The following is a 17,267-nucleotide window of genomic DNA, read 5'->3' as shown; positions in this document are numbered from 1 at the left end:
ATAGGAGGTGGTAGGTGCTAATTCTAATGTTTAGTGAGGTTTGGGGATGACCAGGCCAGGGCACATGAGAGGAGAGGTCTGAGAACAAACACCAGTTGGGAGTAGGATGCAAAGACACTCATGGAAGAGGCAAGTGACCTAATCAAAATGGTGCTTGCTGTAAGGCTCTTGATTCGGTTACTCTTCTAACATGTTAAAAATAAGAAAAAAGATAATTTTGTCATTTTTTTCAAACCAGAAAACCAGTTAGGGATTATTGGAAAAGTCTGTGCAAAAAGTGCAAAGAGGACAATTGCAGCAAGTACCCAGATGAACGTTGGATGCTGCAAATACCACAGTGAAAAGAATCCATAGCATTTCACGCCTGAATGTCTCCAAGGGTTGACTGGGGTAAATTAGGGAAACAGAAATGAAGAGCCAATTAGAAGGGAAAGATAATGAATATTGCCTTTCAGATCTATCTGGTTGAAGACTGAATAGACATCCAACAAGAGACATCCACCAGGAATGCACTGAACAATTCACAGTTTACAAAGTAGTTTTACTATGATACTGTGTAACCTGTATGCAAAAATAAAACACTTGTGTCACTCATATTCCAAAATATTTTGAACAGAAGTATGAATTTCTTGGTTAACACGATATCCTTAAAGGCCTTCAAAAATAGCAGCGCAAGTCACCTGTATGTACATCAAACATGTACAATTTCCACTTCACTTTCACACAAAAAATCACAATGGCGATGATGATGTCATCCAGGCTTTTAGGTCTATGCTGAAGAAAACTAGATGCAGTGGCCATCCTGCCATGTGAGTGATGAGCCTGGCTTGGCACAGTGTAGATGTGTGCTTTGCTGTCAAGGGCTGGAGAGACAACAGACAATAGAGAGTCTATTTTGCAATTCTATTGCAATTGGGTTGGTAAGAGCCCCACAGTTTGCTTCATAAGCATGATAGCCTTTCATTGATTCTTCTTTTTTCTCTATCTCTTTAGAGGTTGCAGAAGTGGATTCAGTGTGAGAGAGAGCCAGATGATAATAATTTACATCTGGACAATGCTTTTACATTGACAAACTACTTTCTCCTACGACATTAACACCCTGAAGCTTTCAAATAGCCCTGGAAGGTGGGTGCATGACAAATGGACGCACCAAACACAGAAAAGAAACGGCAATTAAACCTAGGTCTCAGAATGTCTCCAGGTGAGAAACAGCAGGTCTATCACAGGCTCAGACACTTTGTTCCAGAACTATTACTTTTTTCAGACTTCAACCTGCCCAACCCAGCAATCTCCCTTCAAGACTAGCTTCGTTCTGTCTTCGTTCAACATATATTTTAAAATACATTTTTAATCATAAAAGTTCCAATAAATTTAAAACATTTGTCTAATTCACATCTTGTCTATGTTATCAGTAAACATGTACATGATATTATGTGCATTATCATACAGATCTGCCATTTTTAATTTTTGTTATCTCATATTGAATACACATCACCAGAAGATGCTTGAGCATATGGGATGTTTTCAGCGTAAGGCTCTTGATTTAGTTACTCTTCCAGCATGTTAAAAATAAGAAAAAAAAGCAGAAAATTTTGTCTTTTTTTCATGTTTTTTATATTAAAGTTATTTCCAATTTTAAAAAGTGTGGTCATTTGGACTTTGAAGTCTGTTTTAAAATTTTTTAATTGTAGTCATCTGCACCTAAAATGTCTATTTCACAGAAAACCGAACAACTGCACATTCTCACTTCTAAGTGGGAGCTGAATGACGAGAACACATGGACACATTAGGGGAGCAACACACACTGGGGCCTGTCAGGGGTGGGGCAAGGGGAGGGAGAGCATTAGGAAGAATAGCTAACGGAGGCTGGGCTTAATACCTAGGTGATGGGTTGATCTGTGCAGCAAATCAACATGGCATACATTTACATATGTAACAAACGTGCACATCCTGCATGTGTACCCTGGAACTTAAAATACTAAATAAAAGTTAAAGAAAAAATAGGTCTGTTTCAAACAATGGTTATGCATTTCAAGTGAGAATTTGTTTGTTAGGATATCGTGTCTTAATGTTTTAATTGTGTCAGCCTTAAATCAGTACCTCTTTGTCATCCATGGCGCTTGCTGCATTCTGACACTTTCTATGATACCATCTCAATAACAACAGACTAACAGTTCTTTTCTGTGTCTCTTGTTATCCCTATTAGAACAAATTATATCCCTCAATCAACCACAGAAGGCCCTTAGCCCCTTGCTACTCAAACTGCGGTCCACAGAACAGAAGCATCATGGGCACTCTTGGGAGGTAGTTAGAAATGCAAACCCTTGGGCCCATCCTAGACCTCCAGAATCAGAATTGGCATTTGATCAAGATCCCCAGGTGACTCATATGTATGTTAAAGTCAGCGACGCACTGATTAGATCACTGGTTCTCAATTTCAGCTTCCCACTGCAATCACCTGGGAGCTAGCTCCACCGCCCCCCAGAAAAACTGGCTTCATTAGTCTGAGGAATTTTTTTAAATCCCAGGTGATTCTGATGTGTAACCAAGGTAGAAAAGCACTGGTCCTGATTAACTCCCTCTTTTTATAGACAAGAAAACAATGAGGCCCAGTGGGTTAGGTGACTTGCTCTGGGTTATAAAGCAAATTTGCAAGTAGAACTAGAAAATGGAGGATCTCTATCTGGTTTAAGGCTTCCTCCACAATATAAGAGCCTGCTCCTCCCAAAACCTGGGCCCGGGGCCTCTGTTGTTGTTCTTGGAAGCTGACATATCCCCGCCTTGCCCTTCTATTCCACTTTCTCAACCCAGGCATGTTCTGACTTTCTGGACACACTTGAATTCCTTGCCTACAGTTCTCCTCTGTCTTTTGCTTTCCTCCCCTCCTCCACTGGGCCCACTCCCACAAGCCCCGAAACCATCCCCAGCCTTTTCAGCGTCTTTGTACACTACCTTCCTGGTATCCTGGAGGAACACTCCCCGAGCTTCCCTCCAACGGCTGGCTTCTCCTTCCACAGTCCTCTTGACGCAAGCTGGAAATGCTTCACGCCTACGCCCTGCAATTCCGACATTCCTGTTTCTAGTTCAACTGCCTGTGCGCTGGTCTTTCTCGCCTTCTTATATTCACTGGACCTGCCCTTGACTACACCCTTCTACATAGCCCCATGGTTCTCCATGAACAGGGTGTCAGAATCACTCGGGAGTGATTCCTTGCCAAGCCATGGGTGCTGCCGCCATCTTCTCCCAAACGCACTTTCCAAAGTGTGGGCTGGGAGGGGAAAAGACCTGGTCATCCGCATTTACACAGCACAGCTGGGGCTCTCCCCAGGGCTGCAAGCCCATTACCTAATTTCTGGTTTCCCTCATCTCCTCCTCTCTGTCTGAGTGAACCAATGCCGCCATGTTGCCAACACTGCAGCTCATTCTGTCAACCTGGTGGTCATAGTAACCCCACACTGTGTTTATTTTGGTGGATTATTAGGCCCATAACAGGCACAGTTAAAATAAGAACATTTAAAATGGTACCAATTTGGAATAAAAGTTGGTTCAATCTCCTCTTTTACTAATAAAATATCTCTATCTGACCCATCCGTCTTCCTCTAATTATGTCTCTGTTGCGTCCTCTCTGGCTTACCACTACTGCCCCCTGTTGACTGAAATGTTCTATTTTGAAGCCTTGGAGCTACTTACCAGAGACTCACAGTACTCATAATTTAAAGGGGAAAAATATGGTTATAAAACCAATATGTCTTAAACACAATACTGTGACCTTGGAACACTATAGAATTTGCCATCTAACATCTTGGATATAAATTATCCAAAGCTTTGATTCACATGAAAAACCAACTGAAATGCCTTAGGCAAAATTTATGGTCATGGCCATAATTAGACAACAACTGGTATGATATCGAAAGGAAATTGAATTTTACAAACTGATCAATTGAGATTTTAAACAGAAAAAAAGGTCATCTATTCCAGCAGTTTATTAAGGGATGTTTCTATTGAAGATAATGTATACAAAATAAATTAGGTCACTTAACATTAATTCATTTTACCATAAAATAAACCTATTGAAAAATTATACTAAAATCAGAAAGTCTACCAGAGATTTTTGAATCTCATAAAAATTAGTTAATGAGCCTTCAATTATTTACCAACCAAATAACAAATACACACATTTTAATGTTTTGTCTGTGTCATTAGATTATTTCAAAAGAGCAGATGGTACAACATATTGATACAGAAATATCTTCTGCCAAATTATCTTCAGAATTCTATCAATCCAACATTTGTAAAATTTGAATCCAAGAAGATAATTTGGTATTATTAAGTAAATGTGTGACTTCATTTTTCTAAATTTAGTTTTACCAAGGGTATTCTATGAAAATGTATATTCAAAGTCACAAATAAAATAACTAGAAGACTTCAGGATGAATCATTTTGACTGTAAGTCCCTAGTTTTACATTATTGAGCTTTAACTATCTGATTAACGAGAAATCACATGCACATTAAGAGTAAGTTGTATGAGTCTAGGAAAAGAAATAAATGTCTGGGGTAGATACGCAAAGTATTGAATATTTTCTATGTTCATCACTGTGCTAAGATAGACATTCCCATTTCAAAGATGAGGAAACTGAGGTTCACCAAGGATTGCGTTACCCAAAACTACCCAACTGTAAGGTCATTTTGAGCCTGGTCTTGTTCTTTTTTTTTTCTCTGCCTTTTTTATCTCCATAATGTGTATGTTGAAATTGTTTTCCTCTCTAACCCAGTAGGTAAAAAAAAAAAAAAAAAAAAAAGTCAGAGTTCAGGGGACTTGAGCAGTAGTCACCAAGTCTTTTCTGGTGTGCAGAAATCATGTAAAACAAGATTTCACCATATTGTAGGTGTCCTGTTGCCATTATTAGTGGCATTTCCACCCTTTGCTCAAGGTTCCCTGTGGGTTTTCTTGACCTCTTTCTCCTTGATATCAGACAATGGGTGTTTAACCACAAAGATATGAAACAAAAACGTTCCAGGAAATGTCCTGCAACCAACAAAACTCCAACAATATTTAGTGATTATAAAAATGGAAAAATGCAATGGGTCTGAGGGGAAAGGCTACACATTCTAGGAAACTAAGTATCTGGAGATGACATAAAGGGTTCCTCTAAAATACTGTTTCTGTTTACAGATAAAGAACTCAGCCTGAGACAGAAAGATTACTGACTAGTTGAAAGACATGGGGATAAGGAAGACAAAAAGTTACAACCTTTCACTTAGTGATTTGTCTGGAGGCGATAACTTAGGACAGCAGTAAGTTTTACTGCCTCTCTACCTAGTAAGACAGGTTATCATTCCTTCCTCTGAATATATAGGATGGAGCTGTGTGTCATCTAACACATCGCCATTGCTGGCTGACAGTTGATCTCTATTAAACCAGTCTCTGGGCACAGGTGATGGCAGTGAGCTAATTCTGCTTATCATTTATTCCGTCATTCATTCCTACATGTATTCAATTAATCAACATTTGTTGAACAATATTATGTAAGAGATACTGTGCTAAACACTGTAAAATATATATATATACCAGACAAGACGTGGTCTCTGCCTTCCCCTCTAGAACCGAGGTCCTCCTGTCCAGGATGGCTAACATCCTCCAAATTAACATGTTCCTTTCCAAGTGCAAACTTCCAGCAGCATTGCTCAATATTAAATATTAAATGGAGATGTTATAGAACAATCTAATTACTTAATACCAACATTACTTAGTACAAAAAAAAGTAAAATATCTCAATAATTTTTATATCGATTACATGTTGAAAATATAATATTTTGGATATACTGGAAACAATAAAATATATTATTAAAATTTATCTCTTCTATGCCTTTTTATTTTTTAATATGACTACTAGAAAATTTAAAATGAAATACATGGTTTGCTTGTATTGTATCTGTTGAACAGCACTGCTATAAATAATTTAAAGGAAAACTTCCAAGGCTCTAAATAGATTCTTCTTGTTATTATTTCAGAGACAGGTCTCATTCTGTTGCCCAAGTTGGAGTGCAATGGCATGAACATAGTTCACTGCAGCCTCGACCTCCTGGGTTCAAGCGATCCTCCCACCTCAACCTCCCGAGTAGCTGGGACTACAGGTGCACACCACCCGGCCTGCCTAATTTCTATAAGTTTTTGTAGGGACGGGTCTCAGTATGTTGCCTAGGCTGGTCTCAAATTTCTAGCCTCAAGTGATCCTCCTGCCTTGGCCTCCTAAAGTGTGGGGATTACAGGCATGAGCCAACAGGACCCAGCTGGATTCTAATTGCTGACTGTGAAAGTCAAAGATAAAATGATGTGTCTCTAATGAAACTGGAAAACCGTCCTTCCAAACCAGGGCAAAATGAATGGGGCATAAAGGCCCACCTGGAGTCAAAGGAATGCTGCAAATGCAGGGCGAATACAAGTGTGCAGGAAACAGTTCACCTAGGGGAACCACAAGTTGGCCGCTTAGCGCCCCTGTAGAATTGGTCCACAATGGAAGAAGAGGTGTAGGCATTCTGGAGAATGGTTTCTGTATTATATGTACACCAGAATTCATGAGAGGAAAGCATTAGAGAAGAAGACTAGAGTGGAAAGAACGCGGCGCCCTGAGACGCGGTGGAGGAAGGAGTGCACTTCGCCCCACGGGGCCAGGAAGTCCCCGCTTCCAGCGCCGCCGCCTAGCGGTCCCGGGGCTGATCCCAGAGGTGCCCTCCCTCCTCTAGTTCACCCCGAGCCACCTGCGAAGTTGTACCCGACTCAGAGTCAGCCTGAGACGGGTATTCGAAGGTAGCTGGATGGTTCTCAGAGGTCGCTTCTCTCGCTGCTTTGGCTTCTGTTTCGTCCTTTTCAGCTCTTGTGTATTTCGCTGTCTCATCTCTGAAATTCTCTCTGCTCCACACGTGGCCTAGCCTGGGTCAACCTCCCGCCCCTACCATCTTCCAGCCGCCTGGGTTGGGCCCCTTGCAGTCACACCCATTTCTCCACTGCTCGCATCACATTTTATGTGGCTTAGTCAACTCAAGTTTTTTTCATTAAAAAAATAATTAGCTAGCAACCACTCACATGATTATGAAAGAAGGCAAAAAGCTGCAGGCAGATTTATTATTCATATAATACTTTATCAAACAGCAGAATTACTTCTCTTTACAGTCAAGGAAATTAAAGTATATGTGCAACACAATTATTTTTAAACAACATTCATCAACATTAATTAATAAGAAACTAACAAACGGGAATGGTTAAATAAGTTGTGATACATTCCTCTGGTGGGATACTCAACAACTATTAAAAATCATGCTTTTGAAGACTAATAATGACAAAGGAAAGTTTCATAATAAAAATTAATAAAGACACTATATACAATATGATCTATGTAAAATAAAATACATAGGAAATGTTAATAGTGGCTATTTCTGGGTTCTAAGATTATAGATAATTTTAGTTTTTCTTTGCATATAGTTTCTGTGTTTTAAAAGTTTTTACAATGAACATATATTACTCTTAGAATCAGAAAAATATATACATAAAATAAACTTGATTCTCTAGCATCCAATTTTAATAATTCCAGTTTAAAATGAATATCACCAAAAGCTTATCGTTCATGAAAAACTCATACCACCTCTAAAGATGATATATGATACAGTACAGTATATTATTATACACTATGACCCTGTGTCAGTGAGGTTAGTGATGCCTGTTATGACATTGGTTTATCTTGCCTGATACAATATTGACTTATCTATAAAAACTCCAGTGTAATACAGAGACTTCCCTGTCTGAAAATCAGCAAGACTTATTCAAGGGGCATTAAAGGATGAAACCTAATTAGCCCTCTCTAGATATCACTAGCATGTTTCAGTGTAAAAGTTCAAAGTGAAACTAGTTCAAAGCTACTTTCACAGAAGTAACAGCAAAAACATAAAATAGACCTCAGAGATCACAAAAACAAATGCAGTGTTATTCAGACCAGATTGCTTTTGAACCTATTAAGCATTTGTAAAACTATCAATTCAATGAATTACAGTACAGCTAAAGAATAGAAAGTAGTATCACTCTTCATAGAACGAGTGATTATTTCATCCTTATTCTCTAGGCAAAGGTCATGTCATTCATCCCAAGGTCTACTCAAAAATGGTGTATAATCAAATTAATCATAATATTGCACATAATAAGCACTTTTTCTTCCTTTCCTCCACCTAAAGTCACTGCGGTATACTGTATTTCACAATTGCTTTATGCTTCCTGAAGAGCCCAATATCACAGGATGCATATTTATTTTTCTGCAGATACTTATCAAAAGTTTCCTATGTGCAAGGCCCCCAACAAGGTGCCAGTGAGACAAATCCCTCAGGGACCCAGGGTTTAGAGAGGGCCTCAAAAATCATATAAAATATACATTTCCATAATTTGCTAAGTTTGTCATTAACCAGATACATAAATTAATACTAGTATTTGATAGAAGCATTGCTTTCGAAAGGAACATTCCAGCCTAGGGCCCTCTGTCATCTCTCCTGTATCTGCCATCTTCTTTTTCATAGGAAACTAGATTTGACAGAGGGGAAGCCACTGGGCATTATTATGGCAGCTGAGAAATGGTTACTTGGTATATAACTTTCTATTCGAACTCTTGCAATTATTACTTCCAGAAAAACATTAAATTTAGAAGTGGGTGCAGATGAAAATATTCCTAATCTTGTCATTTGAATTTCTGCACAAATGTTGCATCCCTGTTTTTCATGCTTTTGTTAGTGTGTTACAGAAATTATAGTGCCTGTCAGTTTTTAATCACCCAAAAAGGAGAACAAATTCAGGCACTATTCACATTATTCAATATTTTACGATCACCTATGCCCATTTCAAAACCTCTGTCATAAGCCACAAAAACGTTTTCTAGAAGTCAGATGTATGAAATTTACAGTTTCACAACACTTAGAGGTGCAAATGGTTAACAGCTGATGTGTCTGCATAATTATTTCAAAACGAATGAATACGAAAATGTTCAGAACTATTTGTAACGTCTTCTGCCTTTCTTCGAGTAGTAAAATATAAGGGAGAGAGAAACAATAAAAGCAAAAAATAGAAAAGCTATGAAAGCCACTAAAGGCTTTCGGGTATGGAAAAAACTGCACTCAGTACACACGGTGAATTCTTCTGGACAAAATTTTTCCAGAGTTTCTGGGCCTGGGAAACCATTGCTGTCAATAATTTTCCTATAATGTTTCATGGATGGCTTGGGCTCAAACTGATCTGCAGCAAAGCGATAGAGGCCAAACCTGGGAGCTGTGCGATCGTTAAACGAATAAGCAAAGTATCCGCAAAGATTGATACCATCCAGTATGTGGGCTGGAAAAACAAAAAGACAGAAGAGTAGTGATTACGTATGTTGCACACAACACATCACCTTTTTTTTTTTTTTTTTTTTGAGATGAAGTGTCGCTCTGTCACCAGGCTGGAGTGCAGTGGCACCATCTTGGCTCACTGCAGCCTTCACCTCTCGAGTTCAAGTGATTCTTCTGCCTCAGCCTCCTGAGTAGCTGAGATTACAGGTGTGCACCACTACACTTGGCTAATTTTTGTATTTTTAATAGAGACGGGGTTTCACCATGTTGGTCAGGCTGGTCTTGAACTCCTGACCTGAGATGATCTGCCCGCCTCATCCTCCCAAAGTGCTGGGATTACAGGCGTGAGCCACCATGCCCTGCCTTTTTTTTTATTTTTTATTTTTATTTTTTTGGAAATAGTGTCCTGCTCTGTTTCCCAGGCCAAAGTGCAGTGGTGTGATCATGACTCACTGCAGCTGGACCTCCAAGCTCAAGCAATCCTCCTGCCTCAGCGTCTCGAGTAGCTGGAACTGCACGCGTATGCCACCATACCCAGCTAATTTTTGTGATTCTTAGTAGAGACAAGGTCTCACTATGTTGCCCAGGCTGGTCTCAAACTTCTAGGCTCAAGCAATCCTCCCGCCTTGGCCTCCCAAAATGCTGGGATTACAGGTGTGAGCCACCATGCCCAGTAAGGTTAAATCTTTATGTACTCCTTTATGTACATGAAACAGTTAAGACTGCCGTGGAGCCATCCAAGATGGAAGACGAGAATCTATGCTTGCATAGATCCAGAGTAGGGGCTAGGGATTTCTGGTCTTCCACTTTTAGCTACACTCCTTTATCATTGGGAAAATGCTAGATATCTCTTGGACTGTTTCAGTGAGGCACAAAATGGATAGCCCTCCATTCCAAGGGTAACAGTGTGTGTTGATGTTGGAGATTTAATCAAGTGTCATGCCCTCTGGTGACATAACCTTCAGGTGATTGCCACAGCTGGGACTCCTTACCTTTGAGAGCTTCGTTTATGTAATTCTGCATATAATATACCCTCAGCTGGTCGTCCTCGGCATGCAGCCCATCGTCGATTCCGTTGGATATTATGTACATGGGGAGGTCTCCGTACTTGAACTTCAGCCAGTTCAGTACTTTGCGCAACCCCCAGGGCACCACTGCCACCTGACTGGGGGAGTTGAGCCACGTGATGTCGGTCATTTCTTGCACTTCTAGGTAATCATTGTATTTTATTGGATCTTCTTTTTCTGAGTCTACAAGGATGGTGGTATAATGGCTTAAAGCCAAAAAGTCAAAGGTACCCTGGATTAGCTTTTTTTCATCTTCAGTGAAATAGGGAAGAAAAAAATTGTTTCTTTGGTTCAGCCAGTCCCTCATCACCCATGGATAATCTCCAGAGCCGAAAATGGGCTCAGCCAGCCAGCCAATGTCAAATTCCAAAACTCTCTCGGCCACTTCTTTGTCCTTTTGGGAGAAAGGGCAGGCAGGTTCTATCCAATCGGCCTGCAAGGCTATGGATATTTTCCCATTCTGAGCATGCCTAAACTTTTCATTATACACATGCCAAGCCAGGGCATGGGCCTTCAGGAGGTTGTGGCCGGCACTGTATGTCATGTTTCTTGTATACGGCTCATTCATCGTTATCCAAAGCTTGACGTGATGGCCGAGCTCTTGAAAGCAGAGTCGGGCATACTCCGCAAAGGCCAGGGCAGTGTAGGGGTTCTCCCAGGCACCCTGCCTGGCCAGGAGGCGCGGCAGTCCTTGGTTCGGGGCCACAGGCTGCCACAGGGCCACCACCGGGGTGATGTTGACACGGACAAGCTCGCTGACCATGCAGCGATAGTACTGCAGGATGGTGTGGTTTACCTGGGACTGGTTACCCAGAGGGAGAATCAGGGCCCAGTCCAGGGAGAAGCGAAAATGCGTAACGTGCATTTCCTGGAGTAAAGTGATCTGGGGCTGGATGGCGGCAAAGTCACCACAGTAGGATTTTCTCTTCTTGGTCACAACCCCATCCACTTTAATAAGCCTTTTACTGTGGTGGACATCCCACAGGTAAACATTCAGGTCGGTAAACTGAGACAGAGTGGTATCTACCTGCAAAAGGCAGAGTAAACATGAGCGTCACCTGGACAGTCGTGAGGAAGTAACTCAATGCAATTTTTTTGGCAAAACTAGCCAGGAATATCAGCAGAAATAGAAGGCCTTTCTAGCTGAGAATGTGACCTGTTTTTCATCAATCGTCAGCTCCTGAGGAAGACAATATTCCACCTTCTCATATGCACACTCGCTTTGCCCGTAGTTCTAACTCTTAAACTGTTTCTCTAATGTTACCCCCAAAAGTCTGGATTTGGTCACTTCAGATGACAAATGCTAATGAGTCTTGCACACTGCTGGTCAGTGTTATGTAAGCAGAGTATTTTTGGGTGTTTTTCTTTTAATATAAGAAATCACTAATGGCATGAGACTTTCAAATAAAAAAAAAAGACTAGATGAAAAAAAGAAAAAGTTTAAAATGTGAGTGAGTTAGCCAGGTGCGGTGGCTCATGTCTATAATCCCACCACTTTGGGAAGCCGAGGTGGGAGGATCACTTGAGGCCAGGAGTTGGAGACCAGCTGGGGCAACATGTCAAAATCCCGTCTTAGCCTGGCATGGTGGCACGGGCCTGCAGTCCTAGTTACTCAGGAGGTTGAGGTGGGAGGATAACCTATGCCTGGGAGGTCAGGACTGCAGTAAGTCATGATCACATCACTCTACATCAGCCTCAGTGACGGAGCAAGACCTCTCAAAAAAAAAAACAAAATCAAATTTAAAAAACTGAGTAAGTTAAGTAAGAAAATGAAAAGGTATTTATAATTAAATTGTGCTTAAAATTATGCTCTAAATTGAGGTTTGCTATAGGGAGAGGAAGTGCTAAATAAACATAACTCTTGCCTTTTGTTGGGTTTAGGGTCAGTGACAGAATCTAATAAATTCAATATGACTGATGGTAGAAAGTCCAAGAGAAAGGCCAGGTGCAGTGGCTCATGCCTGTAATCCCAGCACTTTGCAGGGCTGAGGCGGGCAGATCACGAGGTCAGGAGTTTGAGACCAGCCTGACCAACATAGTGAAACCCCATCTCTACCAAAAATACAAAAAGTAGCTGGGCATGGTGGTGCACACCTGTAATCCCAGCTACTCAGGAGGTTGAGGCAGGAGAATCACTTGAACCCAGAAGGCAGAGGTTGCAGTGAGCTGGGATCATGCCACTGCATTCCAGCCTGGGTGACAGAACAAGACTCCATCTCAAAAAAAAAAAAGAAGAAGAAAAAGAAAAAGAAAGAAAGAAAGAAAAGAAAAGAAAAGAAAAGAAAAGAAAAGAAAAGAAAAGAAAAGGAAAAGAACAGAAAGTCCAAGGGAGAACGTGGAAGGAAAGAACAATATTGTCATCCACCCATAGTGGAATTTTTAACATAGTGAAAAAATTTTTCTAAATTATTCTTCTGTTAACAATGATGACAATTATAGTTCTCAATCATATGTTATAAAATCCTCCCAAATAAAAATACGCATTAAGGAAAAGTTGGCAAATTATAAAATCAAAATCACAAAATCGTTCCTTCACGTGTCCGCTGTGGAGGGAACGCAAACTGAAAAATCCATCTGGAAGAACTGCACCCTAAGCCCGTGTTCCCCTCTGAAATAATCCTGTCAGAACAGGTTCCTTGGTCTGATGCTCTGTATAAAAGCAAGGGTCACAAACCGTAGCAGAGTTTTTGTTGCATTTTACGGGCCTGTTGCAAATGCACTGCTATTTCTCTGGAGAGGTAACTGTGTTTATAAAGAAAAGTCATTAAAAACAGCATGTCAAAGGGAAATTGCCTTTTCTGGAGAACCGTCCTTTGCAGAATACTCACGCATGAACTTCCCCTAATGCTGTGGGAATGCTGTCAGAAGTATTTTTCCACTGTGATGCACCCCACAAATCATATTTCCTTAGCTCTTTTTTTTGCACGCTCTTTTGAAGTGTTCAGAGTTTGAAGGAATTTTTTGGATTATTTTTATAGAGCTCTGAGTTGACTAAACTCATAACTTTTTTTTACCGTGATTGTTCCAAAACAACAGCTTTTATTCAGTCCATCTGAAAACAAATATGAAAGACTACGGTATCATTTCTGGAGGAAAAAAAAATATTTCTTGAAAATACAGGACAGGCTGGGCGTGGTGGCTCACGCCTGTAATCCCAACACTTTGGGAGGCCGAGGCGGGTGGATCACGAGATCAGAAGATCAATACCATCCTGGCTAACACAGTCAAACCCAGTCTCTACTAAAAATACAAAAAATTAGCCGGGCGTGGTGGCAGTCACCTATAGTCCCAGCTACTCAGGAGGCTGAGGCAGGAGAATGGCGTGACTTCAGGAGGCGGAGCTTGCAGTGAGCTGAGATCACGCCACTGCACTCCAGCCTGGGTGACAGAATCTGTCTCAAAAAAAAAAGAAAGAAAGAAAAAGAAAATATAGGACATTTGAGGCAAAATTCCACCTAACGTCCAATAATTTGTTAACTTAGGTTTTACTAAAAAATAAAATACTGAAGTTGGACCTTTCAGAAGGAATGGTTATTAAAACATGTATTCAGTATGTTATGGGAGAAACTTTCTCCTCACAGCGACCAATGTTAAAGAGGCTCTATGTCCTCAGTACACAGTGCGTTCGATATTTATATTAACTATGAGCATCCGTGGTTATGGGAAAACAAACCTCTCAGCCGAGAAAGTAGGTCCAAGTAAAGTGACAATCCACGTGAACGAGCCTAAGGTCAGGGTTGTGTGCTTCTTAGGACATTATTTTTCAAGTTGTTCAGGTGAAATGCATGCCTCAAACACTGAAAGTTTCAAATACTAGCCAGGAGGGAAAAGATGAAGTTCAGTGGTTTAAAAATCACTTCTCAGGATTTTGATATAATGTCTTAAAGCTGTAGAGTACTGTTTGTAAGTGAAAACACACACACCTCAGAACTGGCGTACAAAGAACTTATTTTGACTATGTCAGTTAGGTTGACATACTCAACTTGTGTCCAGTTAGCTTGAGAAGGGTACTGTCAATATAACACAAAGCCGGAGATGAAAACCAGAAGAAAATAGCAGTTGCAGCCTTTCCCCACCAGAGAGCTTCCAGAGAAGCTTCCATCTGCTGTGGGTTTGAGAGTGACTTAATTTTGTGTTTGTTGAGTTCTGCACAGGAGGAGACTCTGCCAGCAGCAGGGGTGCGGTCCCCAAGTTGATGAGGAAAAAAGGACAGTGTGATCTGAGAGAGAGACCACTGGGGCCAATTAGTGGCTGACCTTAGGTCAGATTCTAAAACAATAGCTTCTAGAGTGTAGTAGGAAAAGGAATTATCTCCCATCTCCCTTGCTATTCACTGCTATACTTACTGCTTCTGACCAGCGTTTCTCTTATCCCTCAAGCAAACAGGATGTACCCTTAAGATTTTCTCACTACTTACCAATTCCCAAAGCCAGCACACAGCCCCCGGATGAGGAAAAAAGCAGGAGAAGTAGGGCTCCCTCCGACACCCCCACTCTTGTTCTGCATTCGTTCCCACGGTCTGCACAGCAATGCTGGCTGGGAGATTGTGCCGCATACAAAGGACTGAATCTGCCAGACTCAGGCTGCTATCAGAGATCCGTGCTCAGGAGGGAGCAGGCAAGAGATAGCACAAGGCCCAGGGACCATCCGATCTATCCCCAGTCCCAGTAAAGAGGAGGAGGAAGGAGGGCTGCGGAGGTCTTCTTCCCTTTCTCCTTCTCCCCTTCTTCCTCACCAGCCTCACTTCTCCCACCTCAGATCCTCTCTGAACCCCACAGTGGAATCTACTCTGAAGAGGGAAATTAGGATAAGGAGATTTCAAATAGCAGGGGGCTTGGAGAGAAGGAGAGAGTCGGAGCAGGGCAGAAAATTGCACACTAAACAGGAGGGAGCTCAGAAGCCTTTCTCCTGGGCTCACATATCCTGGCATAAAAGATGACACATCCAGTCTTTTTTTTTTTTTTTCAGCAACGAAGTCTGGCTCTGTGACCCAGACCGGAGTGCAGTGGTGCGATCTCGTCTCACTGAAAGCTCCGCCTCCCGGTTCACACCATTCTCCTGCCTCAGCCTCCCGAGTAGCTGGGACTACAGGCACCCGCCACCACAACTGGCTAATTTTTTGTATTTTTAGTAGAGACGGAGTTTCACCATATTAGCAAGGATGGTCTCGATCTCCTGACCTCATGATCTACCCGCCTCAGCCTCCCAAAGTGCTGGGATTACAGGCGTGAGCCAGTCATCTTTTAAATGGAAGGTGAGGGTTTAAGTCTGAGACTGCCTGTAAAATGAACTGGATGGTCTGAAAAAGAGGAATAATCCCAACCAGCAAAAAATGTATTAAGGATAGTGTTAATTTATTTCCTTATAAATAAAAGATTTCAATTTGATATTTACAAGAAAACAGCAACCCATTTCACATTCTTCCAAGCGTTTCCTTTCAAGCTGTGATTTGCAGAACCAATGAATTGGCTACTATAACCCAAACATGTCAAAGCCAACTGCTTGTCTGTGGACACTGAACTCTGTCCCTGTCTTGAGACTCTATCACACTTGGACTCTATCAGCAGCAATCCCCCAGCCCCACCCTTGTTACTTACCACCATGCCCGCTTCACTCCATTGCATCATTTGTGCATACATGGTTTTCTCTCAGTAGATTCCTTTGCTCCTTTGAATGCAAAGGTTGCCCTTACGCATCTCAGTGTACCCTCTACCCGCACTCCCCTTAACCAAGCGACCCGAGCAACTAACACAAGGCTTTGGAGACACTAGACATCCAATAAGTGCTTACTAGAGTATCCAATCAAATGCTGGAAAACAAGTCCCTTCAAAATTTGGGAAATTTAAAAGAATGTTAAGGGCTTACTACTGAGAAGATGCTCAATGAATATTGGTCGATCATTTTGAAGAAATTTCGTATCATTTCAAAGACTATTGCTAAAAAAGACATTCTGACCAGTGAATCACTGGATCTAGGGTTTACTTTCTTAGGGTATCTCTGCACATTTGTGGAGCCCACAGTTGTGCCTCTGGAGGAGTCTGCCTCATGTTCCTGCCTCAGTCTCAGCAGCACCACTGAAACTCGGAGGCTTTGGAGTTCTGTGTTAGATCCTGTTCGTGAAAAAACTCAACTGCCTTAAAAAGGATCAAAAACCACAGTGTGAAAAGAGAGTGTTTTATTTTTTCACTGTCTTAATCGGATCTTAAATATTGATATGTTTTAAATTTATTTCTCTTTGCATCTAATGTAAACAAGATGAAGATAGGAAGATTTCTGGAGAGCAGGGTGCAACATTTCAAATTGTATCCTTAGTGTGCTCATAAGGAATTGGTTTTGGCTCAAAGAACGGACAATGTGCCGTGACAATCAGCCTAGGAAGGAAGCACTACTTACTAGTGATAGGGCTTGGTGAGACTGCTGATAGGTTTTGCCAGCTGACTTACTTGAATGTAGTTGTCAACAATTCCCCAAGCAAAGTCACAGGGAAATGTCCCTTCTAGGGGCTGATTTTCAGGTAAAGGAGGGAAGCCATTTTTCTCTATCAGCTTTTGGTAGAACAAGGCTGAAGACTTTGGCAACAACGTCTTTTCCTGGCTTAGAAAGTCGACATAGAAGAGTCCACGCCTGATGCTGTAACCTCTGTGCCACTCGAAACCGTCCATGAGGGACCATGCAGTGTACCCGATGACATCTACCCCATCCAGCTTGATGGCTGCAAAGGGAAGAGGGGACAAGAGCAACACGACCCTTCGCTGGGCACTTGCATCATGATTCAAGAGCATCTGAGCGTTCTCCTACTTAAATAAAGTGTAACGCCTCTTGTTTGGTAAGCCAGTGAT

At 41.5% G+C, this 17,267-nt stretch overlaps 1 protein-coding gene across 1 annotated transcript in view; it reads right to left on the bottom strand.

Annotated features, from left to right (window-relative positions):
• Window positions 1-7,089: 7,089 nt before the first annotated feature.
• Window positions 7,090-17,267, bottom strand: part of KL (klotho) — a 44,542-nt gene continuing 34,364 nt past the window's right edge. Inside the window, exons 3-5 of the mRNA XM_007960093.3 lie at window positions 16,872-17,140; window positions 10,354-11,455; window positions 7,090-9,365 (exon numbers count right to left, since the gene is read on the bottom strand). Coding sequence (XP_007958284.1) covers window positions 9,028-9,365; window positions 10,354-11,455; window positions 16,872-17,140 — 1,709 coding nt within the window. The 3' untranslated portion in view covers window positions 7,090-9,027. The remainder of the gene's footprint in view (window positions 9,366-10,353; window positions 11,456-16,871; window positions 17,141-17,267) is intronic.

This window comes from Chlorocebus sabaeus, chromosome 3 (genome assembly GCF_047675955.1).
Source record: "Chlorocebus sabaeus isolate Y175 chromosome 3, mChlSab1.0.hap1, whole genome shotgun sequence".
NCBI classification, from domain to species: domain Eukaryota; kingdom Metazoa; phylum Chordata; class Mammalia; order Primates; family Cercopithecidae; genus Chlorocebus; species Chlorocebus sabaeus.
The sequence above is the reverse complement of the archived record's forward strand: the minus strand, read 5'-3'. Positions and strand labels throughout refer to the sequence as shown.